The sequence below is a fragment of the Heptranchias perlo genome, chromosome 8 (assembly GCF_035084215.1).
Source record: "Heptranchias perlo isolate sHepPer1 chromosome 8, sHepPer1.hap1, whole genome shotgun sequence".
NCBI classification, from domain to species: domain Eukaryota; kingdom Metazoa; phylum Chordata; class Chondrichthyes; order Hexanchiformes; family Hexanchidae; genus Heptranchias; species Heptranchias perlo.
The window spans coordinates 37,076,782-37,091,852 of NC_090332.1; the positions used below are offsets into that span (position 1 = coordinate 37,076,782).

The 15,071-nt window shown below is 36.8% G+C and overlaps 1 protein-coding gene across 10 annotated transcripts in view; it reads right to left on the minus strand.

The window, feature by feature from the left end:
- Window positions 1-15,071, minus strand: part of nrxn1a (neurexin 1a) — a 1,536,646-nt gene that overhangs the window by 143,500 nt on the left and 1,378,075 nt on the right. For 7 of the 10 annotated variants that reach the window (XM_067988977.1, XM_067988978.1, XM_067988975.1 and 4 more), the window contains one exon: window positions 771-860. The exons of the other annotated variants lie outside the window; for them this stretch is intronic. In XM_067988977.1, the coding sequence (XP_067845078.1) occupies window positions 771-860 (90 nt within the window). The remainder of the gene's footprint in view (window positions 1-770; window positions 861-15,071) is intronic. 10 annotated transcript variants of the gene reach the window in all.

Genomic DNA, 15,071 nt, shown 5'->3' on the forward strand with positions numbered 1-15,071 from the left:
TTGTAAGAGCGTACGAGTATTTTTGATTGCCTTCCAGCAAGCCTGCCTTTTGGGTTAAAATGAAAAACAAAACTGTCAATGCAGATGTGAACTAACAAGTGACACATAAAATGAGAAAATTATGTGGAACATTTCACTCCAACAGAACAAACCTTTGCAACAGTACCACTTCTTGATTTTTTGACAAAAATCATTTATAATATTTTTAAAGGGTTCAGTTTTTGCACAGCAAAAAGCATGCAGCAAATGTCATTTTTTATTGTTAACTTCTTTTCAAACTACAATTCCTTCAAATGTTTGAAGTAAACGTTAAAGGGACTTCAGATCTTCTTTCCAATCCACATGAAGCACTATTTAAGTTATCTATAGTTTAAAAGGACGTTGTTGCAGAAATGAAAAAGTGGATCACAGCTAATTGTACATCCTTTAATTACTAAATTTAGACATAGTCAACATATTCTGTACAGGATTTATCACTTTTTGTTAATGTCTAGGATTAATGTTGTACATTGATCACAATTAGAAGACTATATTTAAACAGTCCCTTTAACCTTAAGTTAATGGGGTATGCTTATTAAACTGTTGATATTTCATAATGGGAAAAGAATTATTCAACACGCTATGCAAATATTTCTAACTACTGTTTAAAACATTTTGTTTTATTTAATTTTACTGGCAATTTATATTTTAAGTTTATTAGTGTTACAATCCAACACTACTTGGTTATGTTCAAATTATTTTTTATTTGAAGTTTTAATCAATGTTTTTACCTTTGTCGAGTAGCCAATCATCAACTACTCGACCAAGTCGATATGGGATTCGCTGTCTAGCAATCGCCAGGCGTTCGTTATCATTGTTTCCTTTAAAGTTTAAAGAGACATTTCATTGGTTAAAATCTGTAAGGTCAAAGGTTAAAGGTTAATACTTAAAGCTTGAGCTATACAGTTGTCACATGAATTTTTGAATTTGGAAGTTTAAGAAATGCTATCTACAACATTTCAAGTTTCAAATTTTTCAGGCATTTAATTTTTTTTAGCAAACAAAATTATTATATTAATTAAGAATTAGAAAGCTGCATCGCCAACTAAGTTATTGAAGTTATATTATAGACAAAACCAAAACAACAAATTAAATCATATCATATAACAGCTTTACAAAAATATTCATCTGTCTGCTAGTTTTGAAGAGAGTCCATATTAACTAGTTAAACCTTGCTTCAGTTGTAGGATTTATTTGTGTTCACTGTAATTCTTCTCCATATTAGTCTCTTGAAAAAAAGACTATGAAAGCTTAATGCCTGTGACACACACTACTCCTTCCATGCCTTAAGACAGAGTTGGTATTAATTTGGTTTTTGTATTCCAAAATAAAAAGAACACATTAAATCACTTGAATTAGGAAAGCAGAAAGTGGTAAAATAAATGCTAATAGGTCTTAAAAATCCATTAGGCTGATTATCAGCAACAATACAAAATTATGTATTAATACTATACAAAACCACAAATGTAGGTAACAATACTGATTTTAATATGAAGTAAATGAGGCTTTGACAAGAGCAACTGTAAATTTAACAGTCCATTTCTCTCTTGGTTGACATTAGGCCTTAAGCAACTGATTAATTAAAAACATACAGCAAAGTAATTTAAAATGTTTTTGTTTGTTGCTTACTGAATTAATTTCTACACCTCAAATCATTCTGATTAAAAAAAAATTCATTTAATGAATTTTGATTTATTCCATGAATATTGCACAATGCGTTATTTAGTCACACACACAAATGACCAGAAAGTCCATAGAATGTCTGTTTGTCTGTGTCTTCCTGATTTTTCATTTTAGAATTTACATGCATTCAGAGTTTTATATGTTTACTGTTCCATTTAAATTGGTTTTATATGGAGTTTGCATAATTTACTTTTAAGTCAGTCAGACCTGTAACTCTCCCCCAAACAGCTGATGTATGGGTTGACTCTCAACATTATTGTAAAGAATTAAATTATTTCCTCCAACTGGTCACACCTATGGTGAGATATCTACCTGCAATTCTGACATCATTCATGGTTTATATTCGTGAATATGTTCTTTCAAATTTAAAATGATTACACAGAAACAACCATCTGGCACATGGCACTATAAATCTCTGGTATAACCAGGACCAATAATTGTTAACATTATCAAATAATTGAAAGCTTACTCTGTTGAAACAAGTCAAATCTTCACCGGGCAACTAGGTATGGGCAATAAATGTGGCCTCGCCAGTGTTGCCCACGCTCAGAGAACGAAATAATTAAAAAACCACTTGGGCCATTTAAGACAATGCAGGTATCAATATGAAAGAACACAAAGTAATGTTTCTTTGCTGTTTTCCTTTTGCACATTTTGCTAACTTATAATTGCCTGTACAGTTCCAGTTTAAAAAAATATAAACTATTCCAATAGACGCCTGAGAAATCTATATTTTCACCGCACAGTTATCAAAGTTTATATGCTTAGTCTGAGTGACATGCATCATCTGTTATTGTGCATAGACGTTCAGGTTTCTAGCATGAAACTTGTTCGCCACTTCATTGGAAGTTGACTTGAAAAGGATTCGGTTTGGACAAAAGATGATCATCCAAGGATTGCGCTGTTACATTGCCCTTGCTGATTGAATTCCACGCAGCTCCATTCTTCCACCGAATAGACAATATTTTGTCACATTGTAGTGTATTAATTCTGTATGAACAGGTAGGCTTCAAGGGAATAACAGTAATTTAACACAATCTGAGAAGTGAAAAAGTGAAAGAGGTCAAACCTTTGAATCAGAACTAAAATCTGCAGCAGAATTGAGAAAGAGCAGCGAAAAAAATCTTAATCATATCTTCATATCTGCGGGTCAGATGGGATAGACTAGCTGTGTCAAGCCAACTGGCATGTGTTTTTTCTTTCCCCAATGTATTATATTGTCATTGCTGAAGCCTAATTCTATTTTTGCCCTTTCTCAAATAAAGGTGTCAGTCATTTGACATGAAACAGCAGCATCATCATAGAAAGGCAATGAAGGGGACAGGTAAGAAGCTGGAGCTACAGAAGAACAATTCAAAGTCCAGGGTATATATTTTATCTTGACAAATGCCGCCTTCCATTTTTGCCAGTTTTGCTCTCATTATTTAGATACCAGGTCACACGTAACTAACACTAACCTTCACTGTCCTTCTCAGACTATTTCCATCTTTATTACATACTGTGTGTTGCATCATCAATCATGCAATATTTGATTTATTCAATGGGAAATTCAATAACATTCACTGTGCTTTCTGGAAATGGGCACTTAGTGATAATTCACCACAATGCTTATATAGTGGAAATGTAAATCCAAGTTAAACTACTGTGAAATAAATGCAGTCCGATGGATTACTTGGGCATGTCAAGATGATGCATTAATCAAGAGGCTCAGATAACATCATAGGCCACAACAACAATGCTTGAGTGGTTTATAACTACTATTTGAAGTGAAAGCTTTGATTGTATTCTTGAAATCATTCCTTTTTATCTATTATTATGTTTCAATCTTTAGTTTGGATTTCTGCAACTTTTTGTACCGAACACCAACTGTCATTGCTTGATATGCTACGACATTCATACAAAAGAAAAAACAATTGTAACATTGTTTGTAGAGAAATAATCTGCTGTTGATTACCAAGAACCTATGTCCAATCAAAATCAGAGGATGTCAGAAATTTTCTTATGACTAACATAAGGAGTTAATACACTTTTTTGAATATTGCCATTACCCAACAAAGATATGAAGCATCCTAGTAGCCAGCTTCAGCACAAAAGAACACATAAAAATGGGATAGGTCCGAAATGCATAACTTCATTGTTTTAAAAACAGATACCAGGAAATGAATTGAAGCAATCTTGACCTGTGAGGATGAGTTCAAGGCTGCCAATTCATTTAAGGGTTCACATGATGTTTATGAAGGGATCAAGTTTCACACATGTTTATGATATCATCTAAACCCTTCAATTACTTTTCAGCTTTGTAATTTAGTCATAGTTTTCTACAGATCTCTACTGATTTCCCTTTGTTAAACTAGTTAATTGTTGTGTTGTAATAGTTTTAAATTCGCAACCGTGGAATACGAATGCAAGCAGATGAAAAACACAAGGAAGGGACTTGATATACATCTCAAACAAATAGTTCAGCAATTATTTATATTGCAAATGAATGTGTTTTCAGTGTAATCCAGTGGTGTGGCAGATTGACATCCCAAGACACCATGCTACAGAATTAATAGCAGACTGCAGATTTGCATCTATGGCACTCCCCCAGTGGAGTTCTCAGTCTTGACCCTTCTGTCAGGAAAGATGTTGGGCAAAATTTGGAAGGAGAAAAAAATCAAAGATCAAGTCAACCCTGCCCACTTTTGCATTTATCCTGGAGGCCAATTACAGAATGACATTAAGATTAGGTCACCTGCACAAACTCAGTTGGGAAATAGGCGAAAAAATGGGAAGGATTTATTAATTTCATTTAATTTAAATTTTTAAAAAGTAGTTTTGCATTTTTACTGGATCCATATATACTGCCATTATACTTATGAAAAACAAAGATAAAAAGGGAAGAAAAAAATAACCTGCATTTATATAGCGCCCTTCGTGTCCTCAGGTAAATTCCAAAGTGCTTCACATCCAATTAAGTATTTTCAAATTTAGTCATTTTTTGTTACAATGTAGGCAAAAATGGCAGCTATGTTGCATACAGAAAGTCCCACAAAACGAAAATGAGATAAATGACCAGATATGGTGTTTTAGTGGTGTTGGTTGAAGGATGAATGTTGGTGAGAATACCTTTGCTCTTCTTCAAATTGTACCATTGGATCTTTTGCATCCATCTGAGAGTGCTAATGGGTTTTATGTCTCATCTAAAAGATGGCACCTCATATTCAGATCATTTCTGTTTTACCTGAAATGTTTGTTGCATTGGGTAGGACAAAAGAATTTGGTAACACAATGAAGGTTGTTCGTGTTTATAGCTATAAAAGTAAATATTTAAGTAATTTAAAAACAATTATTGGCATTCTCTGTAATATATTAAGGTCTTTCTCCTCCTCCTTTCAAGTTTGCCCTCATGTCGTCATCCTCTGAGAGGATGAGTGGGGTTGTCTGATTCTTGGACATTTCCATAGCTGCTGCGAACGCCGTTCCTAACTCAACCTACAGGATTGTATGCCTGTGAGGCATGGCAAGGGAACCTCAGGTCAGATTTCTCCCTTCCTCACCCCTACATGACTCATTCATTTCAACAGTGTACCATAGCCCAACCTCAGAGTACCCTCTTACTGCTCCAGAGTAAATTTTCCCCACTCGCAAAATTACTCATAATTACGGTCTCTCTGACTGAGATTGCTGATTTGTGCTGAATTGTAACATTTTTGCTGCTGATCCATTTCACTAGGAATGGGGTTGAGATAATCTAAACTCATTTCATAAAGGACCTTGATGACGAGCGAAGAGAGGTGTTCATCTCTTGAGCCTGGGCTGTAACGAAACCTATGCATGAACGGACAGTGAGCTAACTTAATACACTAGCCAGTCCCTTTACAGGAATCAGACTTTTATTTTTAATTCATTTTTCCCAGAATTAGGCTGGTGATGTGAATGAGCTGACCCACTACTTGTATTTGAAGGAGACTTTTGTTTGACCTACCTCAGTCCAGTATAGTTTATGGGACGGTGAATAGCAAAGGACTGCAAGTAAGTTTTGATCACCTGCTTTATGGAATTCTTTTCATGGAGCTCCCCCTTAGAAACATCCTTAGTTTTACAATATTTTCGAATACAAATAGTTAATACAACACAAATCTGTATTTTCCATTTAAAAAAAATTTATGGAACGCATACTTTCTGCAGTTAAAAACTATGGAAGTTTCTACATTTTTAAAGATAATTTCAACTTTGAAAACTCTGACAAATCTAAAACACAATTAAAGTTATATACTAATTAACAGAGAATTATTTACTGTGGTAGTTATAAATGCATCTAATTGGTGGCTGAGGGATTTGCTGGAAGAAGCCTCCTTTTAGTTTCTTGATAGTGACATTTTGAAGACCTCTAAGGAATTTGAATGGAAGTGTATGAATACGGCATAATTAGGGCTGTAGGGTTGTCATGATAATTTATTGGAAAAACATGGATGAATAATGGTAAAAATGTCAAAAGTCATAGAAAACACAGCAAACACCATGAGCAGCAATGGAAATGTTTTATGGGGTTGTCTCTGCTCGTACCATTTTATAAGCTAGGGTATTGAATCTGGGTCCAGCGTCCTTCTCTGGGCTATGTCAGGGATTGGCTGTTGTGTCTGAGGTTGGGGGATGTGGGCTGGGGATATTGTCACATGTTGGAGGGAGGGAGCCAAATGTGTCCCAAGTAGTGAAGGAAATGCAGCCAGGTGGTGTTGAGGGTACTACCAGGCTTCAGCAGCCCTGTGTGAAGCTTTATCAGCTTGGCCTCCATTGACATCAAAATGAAAATCAGGAGAGATGTGTAACGGGCGACTAATCAAATATCGCCAGTTTTACACTATCGCCTAAAGTCAAAATTACCCCCGGTAGGTCTATGTACCCCTTAATATGAATTACAAAACCCAAACAAGTATTACAAATGGGGAGTGCTCAGCACGCAAAATCCCAGCTGGTAAACCTGCTGTTTTCTCAAGTGTTGAATCTACTGATATGATTTTGAAGTTGAGAGGAGAATGAAAATCGTAGGATCCACGATTCTTGTGATGAAAGTAGAACCTTAAGCATAATGTAGCATAATCAACTGATTAGAATGAGTGACCTTAAATCATTTTTGTGGATCAGTCCCTATTTGCTGAGAGAAGCCTCCTTTTAGTTCTTTGCTAGTGACATTTTGAAGACCTCTAAGGAGTCTGAATAAAAGTGCATGGTTAAAGATTGTTCTAAAGTCATAATGTCATAACATTTAAGGCTGTCCTGTAGGAATTTAATCTGGAATGACAATGATGTGTTGCTTCTCTTCAGCCCTACCACTCTAAGTTGAAAAATATCTAACATTTTAGGATTTTACCTTTGAGTCTTATATTACAACCAGCCCATTGTTCCCAAAATTAGTGAACTAATTATATAATAGTGGGATGGATGAGTGGAGTGGGGGGGTGGGGGACAGGGGGAAAATGAGGTTCTCTATCATCCATATAATTTCTGTCTTGTTTATATACATGATGTGGAGATGCCGGTGATGGACTGGGGTGGACAAATGTAAGGAATCTTACAACACCAGGTTATAGTCCAACAATTTTATTTTAAAATCACAAGCTTTCGGAGATTATCTCCTTCGTCAGGTTAGTAGTGAATGAGAGGTTCTCAAATCGCTTGTGATTTTAAAATAAAATTGTTGAACTATAACCTGGTGTTGTAAGATTCCTTACATTTGTTTATATACAGTTTTCTAAATTGCTGCGAAAGGTTACAAATAGATTTAGTAACAATAGCTAAATGTAAACTTTTCACAGTATCCTTTTCCTGTTCTCACGAGCCCTCTGTTCCCACAGCAATTATATTTGTCACAAGCTGACATGAATAAACATAAATGTCAAGCAATCTCTCACTGGCTACATCTGTCCAGAAACTTTGAAGTCTATTTGACTTATACATCCAAGCATCTCTCAGAAGTAAGCCTTCACAGCTTAGTGTTTATTCTGGTCAGTACACATGTGCGCATAAGCAACAACTGTGTGAAACTATCATTTTTTTTCTGTATGATTATCTTAGAATTAGAAATTGATAGTAAAACAGTTATGCGAGTAAAATTATTTTGTTGCTGCATTCAAATTGTAATTATATCATAAATCTCCACTATATTATTCACCTGTAATCATAATTTTGTGATGCTAACTGATCTGCAATTTTCTCACCTAGATATCTTCCAAATTGGGAAGCTAATGCTGAACAGTATTATAATTCTAACTTATCAGCATTTGATGTTTTTAAACCCAGTTAAAACAAAAATCATATCCAAATTTCAGTACTTTAATTTTGTTATCTTAAAATGCAGTTAAGTCTATTTTTACAATGTTAACAATCAATTTTTATATAAATAAACCATCTCTATTTTAAAAAGCAGGGGCTTCCTCAATGTCTGTCACTTCCATCAAAATGTCCACGGGTAGGAAAGTGTCCTCACATTCACTAAGAGTTATGCATGGTTTGAAGTCAACCAACTGGAACAATGGAAGAGAGGTCATTGTTTAGATGAGAGCTTGCAAGCTCAAAGCCATAGGCTCCAGAACTGATGGAAAATGGCATTCAGAAGATAAAATCTGTTGCGTGTCAGAACTAAGCTAACAGAAGGAGCCTGTGGCAAAGCAAGTACTTTAGTCTTTTTCACTGCATTTGAGAGTGGCATTTCAATTTGTGTATTTATGCCTCTAAGACATTTTATTATCCAAGAGTGATCTATTTCAAATTGTACAATTTAAACTGTATACATTTTATTCTGTGCTATTGGCCAGATATGTAAACAGATCTTGTAGATAAGGACTCAATAACACAAAAACACAGATGTCTACTTTTTTCTTTCATTTTAGTGCAAAGTTAATGATTTTTAACATCATTGTTTCTTTATGTGTTAGAAGTTAAAAATGATGAAACTCTTTGCTGACAACCAGATAAATGCAAAGTTATACTAAATTTACCTGTTATATATTTTGTTTGCTAAAATGATATTTTTCCTGTATGATGTGCTTCTTTTTCTGGACCACATAACATGTTTTATTGATAACAATATAATTTCAATGCAGTATCTGGAGAATTAACTTTTAAATATCATTAGGAACAAAAAAGTCTGCAGTATATATGATAAAATAAAATAACTGCACACAATTGTATAAATCATAAAAAAGCTATGTTAAGCCATCATAAATGAAAGCCTGATTGACAATAAAAAATACATTTAAAAGCATGTTCTGGACAATTAATCTAATTTGGTTTGTAATACAAAAAGGAGTATTATAACCCATCAAAAGAGTGCACAGTTTTTATATATCATTCTCTTCCTCATATGAGGAGACTTTAGAGTAGAAATTTGTGTTGATGATAGTAGTGAACGAATGCTTAACATGTTCACACAACATTCCTTTGTCCATTTTAATGAAGGGGCTAACCCATGTAAAAAGAATGAGTTAATGCCCCTGTTAAAATAGTAGTATTTGGCGACTATTAACCCTCTTGTGTATTTTAGTTTTCCAATAAAACTCTTCCTTCCCTGCTTCGTGGGATATCACACCAATAATGGTGACATCAGGAAAGAATCAAAGCCAATAATGGTAAAATAAACTCAAACAGGAAATGTCACCGAAGGAAAAAAAAAGGAGACTCTTTACATTATAAGTGATAAGTGACGACTGGAATTTGTCCAACGGTGCAACATACTCTCAAGAATTGGATAATTTTCAGAAATGTCAAAGGTTTCACTGCAGCAAAGAAGGCAAAGGGGAGACTTAATTGAGGTTTTTAAAATTATGAAGGGTTTTGATAGGGTGAAAAGGGAAAGACTGTTTCCTCTGGTTAAGGAGCTAGTGATGAGGGGTAGTCAATTTCAAATTGTCAATAAGAACAAGGCAGTTAAAAGAAATTTTTTACTCAGAGGGTTGTTGGAACATGAAATACTTTGCCACATGGAGTAGTTGAGGCATAGACCATTGCACCTTTGAAGGGAAAAGTGCACAAATATTTGAAGATACAGGAATATAGGCAGAGAGAAGGGCAATGGGATTAGATTTAGATTGTTGTGGCAAAGAGCTGGCTCAGGTATGACAAATGGCCTCCTCCTGTAAACTTCTATGTTTTGTTTTGGCTTATGATGTCATTCAAATCTTTGTAATGTATTTCAAGTGAGCTGTTATTCTCTAAAGCCAAAAATGATTGTGTACAATATTAGCATATAAATGCTTAATTAATTTGTATGAAATTCCTTTGTCTGCTATTTTTACAAAGGAAATAAAGCATTTAGCTTAAAGTAAGCGTTTATGCACTAAAATCACAAATAGTAATTTCTAGCTGTCTAAACTTTTAATTCAAGTTGTGACAGTGGGGAGTAATTGCAGTGAGATGGAACTTTTAAATATCAGCAGTACTGGTTCAAACAAAATTAAAGCAAGTTCAGAAAAAATATTTGCATGGGGCAATTGGAAAATTGCATTTGCATGCATTCCAGATGAAAGCTAATGCATTATAAGAAAGGCCATTCTCTGATTTATTCTGAAGCAAGAGAATTGAAGAAGCAGCTTACCAATTTTCTTTATACACTGTCAGAAGCCATTGGTGAAATGAAAAGTAAAAGAATTCAAAGAGCTAACATTTAGATTGGCGTACTATTCATTTTCTTCAGCAGAAGCAGTCAAGAATCACAATGATATTTTATCCCTAAGACACCTCTGCCCTACAAGTAGGTTTGCCATCAAATCATTAGCATTCTCAGTGCTTCAGGCACCATTTAAAAAAAAAATTAACGACACACACAGGTAACAATACAATATTATCCTTCTGCCAGGGACATAAGCCTACTCTCTGTAATATTTAATAACCTTTGGAAAATGCTGCTAGGTCCAAGATCTGAAAAATTTAGAACAAACTTAAATCAGATGATAGAGCTAACATGTGGGCTTTCAGAGCATGCAGTCAGGTGGACTATTCATCAGGATCACTGACCTACAACAGGACTAGTAGTATCTTCACAAAGCATATTGATTTGCACTAACTGTTAAAATGGCCTGTGCGTGATTGTTACTCTAGTAGCCCAAAAAAAGTGAAGGATAATTACAAACTGCACAAATTGACCACTGGTTTCTAACAACCTGCTACATTATTGTATTGATGAAGAAGGAAGGTTTTTCTTTTCATGTGCACTGTATCTTGCTTCTGGCTGTTGTCATCTATCATTATTGCATCACATGACCATTATTTCTACAGACACATCTTTCAGAAAGAAGGTCTACACATTCTAGTCCTGACAAAACACATCAGTCAGGCAAAGCAAACCGATCAAAATCAATGTTGTTTTGTGACATTAATTTGTATTAGATAAAACATCACAGCCTGCTACCAGCTTGTATGGATACCTCAGAATGGTTCAATATGCTGCAACAGTCAATAAAGCATTTCCAGTTTTAGGAAGTGCAACTTTTTGTTGTCACACTCCGTACTTGGCCTCTTAACTAGAAAATATTTTTCATATTTCCATGCATAAAAATTTACTGGGCAATGACTAGGACTATTTTTCTACTAGTCTAACATTCCCACAATCACCACAGAACAAAGATCTCAATTGTCCATGAGGGAGTTGTAGATTCTATTAAAAAATAAAAGCCACTATTTACATTCTATTTTAGCCAAAGAATAAAAATATAAGATATTTCAAACCCTCTTCTAATTATTTAACAAAAATCACATCAGTATATAATAAAAGTTTGTTTAAGTGTATAAATTTGTTAATAAGTTAGTTCCATTTCAAGCTGTATTTCCTTCTCTTTAAATTCCATGAATCATGGATCAGTCTATGACGGAAAATGTGGCCAGGTGGTCTACTGATGGTTCTCTGCATCCAGCTCCTAGCAAGTACATGAAAAGGAACTGTGTTGAAGTCATTCTCCATTTTTTGCTCCCACCCCTTGGTGCTTCCACTCCGCTCAGCACCTCCAGCGATGGTCCAACTGAGACTGGAGCCTAAAAATTGTTTTGCACCTGACTGCAGGCATGAACCCAGCAGTAAATGGGAATCACTGGGCCGAAAATGATGAGGAAGAGGACCACATGAAATTGATCCTCTTGTGTGATCAGGATATGACCGATGTGCTGGGGCACCAATCGAGCCCCATGAGGCAGTATGCCAGTCACGTAGAAGATAAAGATCAGAGCAACGGTGAGTCCAGGAGGGAGGCGAACAGTGGCTAACAGTGGCTTGTAGTTTTAACGTGGAGCCAGGAGGAGCACACCTCCTTCTGGCTCCACGTTCAGGTAAGTAAAACATTTTTTACACCTTTTTGTTGGCAGCCTCCAGCAGTCCCTTGAAGGACCGCTGGTTTGGCTACTAGAGAGAACTAAACTAGGATGCACGATGCAGACTGCGCCAACCAATTTCGGGAAGGCGTTAGGCCCATTGCCTATATAAATTGGGGCCTAACGCCTGTTATAGGCAGGCACCTGGACAACTGCTAACCAATATGGCAGCTGACGCATACCTGGCGCGGAATGAGTGCATGCACACCGTACGCCATATTGGTGCTTGTTTTTGCTTAAAAAAAACATGCACTGCGCAATCCAATTTTGAGGCCTCTGGAAGTCAACAGAAAATTACAAGTGTGAATCCACACATAATGCTCCCTACTAATATACCAAAGCACCACTGTACTGGACAGCCATGCTTAACTTGACTTTTTATATATGCTTATTAGCCATGGAGCTAGAAATGTAAACTAGCTCCATGACAACATATTGAAATATAATCTTTTTGACACTGAGTATTGAACTGGAACAGTGAATGCGTTTTTATTATGGATAAGACTGAGCTGCAATCAGTATAATTAGTTATGGTTTCTAATATGTAAAGTTGCAATTATTCACAGAGGTACAAATTTAAACTAGCTCATGAGACACAACTAAAATGCAATATATCTGGTGCTGGACTTGTCTCCATTGATTTTTTTTAGAATTTTTCTCAGTTTTACATTGGTTTAATTCTTGTAGTCCTTTTAATCTCACTCCAACTACATCAAAGAAACATCTGCCCTCATAATGGTCCACTTTATAATTAGTTAAATAATAAAGCAAAACCATGAATTGTTTTCTAAATAGAAGTAAACTGAATTTGTCCATGACTGACTTATGATTTCACCATTTGTCAGTTGTCTACTGAACCGCAACAGTAGAATATAAATTAATTTTCATGCCTGTCCGTGACATTCCTGTTATTTCCTTTCAGCACCATGAAAAATAATCATAAGTTATTTTAGTGCCAAGAAATAACGACATTCATAATTACAACTCACCCCCATCTGAAATTATCGATAGTAACTTGAAAGCAATTAGTTGATGCAATGACAGTCATCTTTCAAAGCTTGATTACATGTCTTCGTTCTTTTTGTGTCAACAAAGATCAGCTTGGGAGCTCTGGTGGTTATGTTTCCTATGCATGCGCTTTTCAGCAATATTCTCAGAACTCAGTGGTGCAGTTAGTGCACCACATGTCAATAAATTGGCAGGTACATTCAACAAATTGACTAGTGCATTCCATGGGCTTGATATTAAACATCTCCCCCAGCCACCACCACAGGCGGGAGGCAGTCGGGGGGAGAGGGGTTAAACCCTAAATAACACGAAACGCGACCCCAACGCAACGCGTTTGCGCCTGCGTCATTTTTACGGTGGCAGGTAGCGAGGTGTGCGAATGTCCATCTTGGAGAGGTGGGACAATTCATTAACACATTTAAATCAGGCTCCCACAATGCAATTGGGAGCCTGATTTAAATTTAACAGCGGCCGGCCGGGATTCCCAAGGCTCAGGAAACTCAACAGCGAAATGGAGGCGGGAGCTGCCAGCTCATTTCTTTTTATAGCATTCCTTGTGGGCCAGGAGGAGCAGGAGTGCTCCCCGCCAGCCTCTCAAGGAAACCTTCATCCTCCTTCCTGCCGATCGCAGCCTCTCTCTAGCTCCTGCTGCGATCGGTGACCTTCCCCCTCTACCCGCTCCCCCCCACCACTTCCCAACCCCTGATCTGCAGCATACTCCCCTCCCGCGATCACAGCCCACCCTCCCCCCCCCCCACACATCCCCCAAGCCCTGATCTGCAGCCTGCCCACCTCCTGATTGCAGGGGACCGTTTCTTCCAGCATGAAGAAACAACACAATCAGTGACTGTTTAACAAATCCCCTAACAGAGACAAAAGAACAGATACCCCAACACTGGGCATTTGTGCCAGACGGTCCCAGCCGCTGGAGTCCTTCACACTGAATGTAGCAGTTCTGTAGATCGAGGTGTTTTATTGTATCAGAGTCCAATGGCCTGAGACAGCACAGCTAATCGGGGTCAGCCACAAATCCTGAAAATTAAGTGTTCCCACAGATCTAGCTGTGGCCCAAGCCAGTCCTTTATTCTGAGACTCAAACAGGTAGTGCAATGTACTGAAGAGGTCCCTTTTACCAGTTTCACTCTGTTTCCAATCTGTCCTCCAACCTTCTCATTCACCCAGTCAATCACTTGGCGGGGGGCTGGTTTTCCCACCCAGCAGTCGGCTAGCCTGTCAATTTGACCGGCAGCCAGGCGGGAAACAGAAGCCAAAAATTATAATGAGGTCCTGCCATTAAATTCAGCAGGACCTCTGTATCCTCGGCCTCTTCGGCCATTTTCGGCCTCCCCCACTCCCTCCCCGCCTGCCCATAAATATCAGGGCCCATGAATCCAGTTCTGTTTGGTTTCTTTCTTGGCGGTACACCCAACCAAGCAGCATAGATGAAAGCCCAGGAAACCTATCGCCAATCAGATGGAGCTTCTACACAGGTCTTCACTACAGCTAGAGAGAATGGTCAGAGCTGTATTAGAGGAGTGTCTTTAATCTTCAATAAAGCCTCTAATTTCATAATCAAAATATACCTTTTCTTAACAATCTGTAAGCTTATATTAATTATTAGTTAAACAGCGGGGGTTTTCAGTAGTTCTATCAGGACCTCAATTTGTTTTATTTTACAAAGTTCACAGAACAAATTTAAAGCAGCTTTTCAGTAAAACAGAGTAACTAACTTTCCTGTGATACATCTTTTTCTCCCAAGGTGAATTTAGCTGTATATTGTACATGTCAAAGCAATTAATTCATTCTCATACCTTGGGCAAAAAATGCAGATTGATTTCTGTGCAATAGGCTCCTTCCCTTTCATTAAATTAATGCTCATGCCAAAAATGTTGTAGAACATGCCAGGGACAGATAACTTCAACAGCTTCAGATAATTTGATTCATTGAGTAGTACAGTAACACTGTGAAATTCATCTCTCATTGTTCATTAGTATACAACT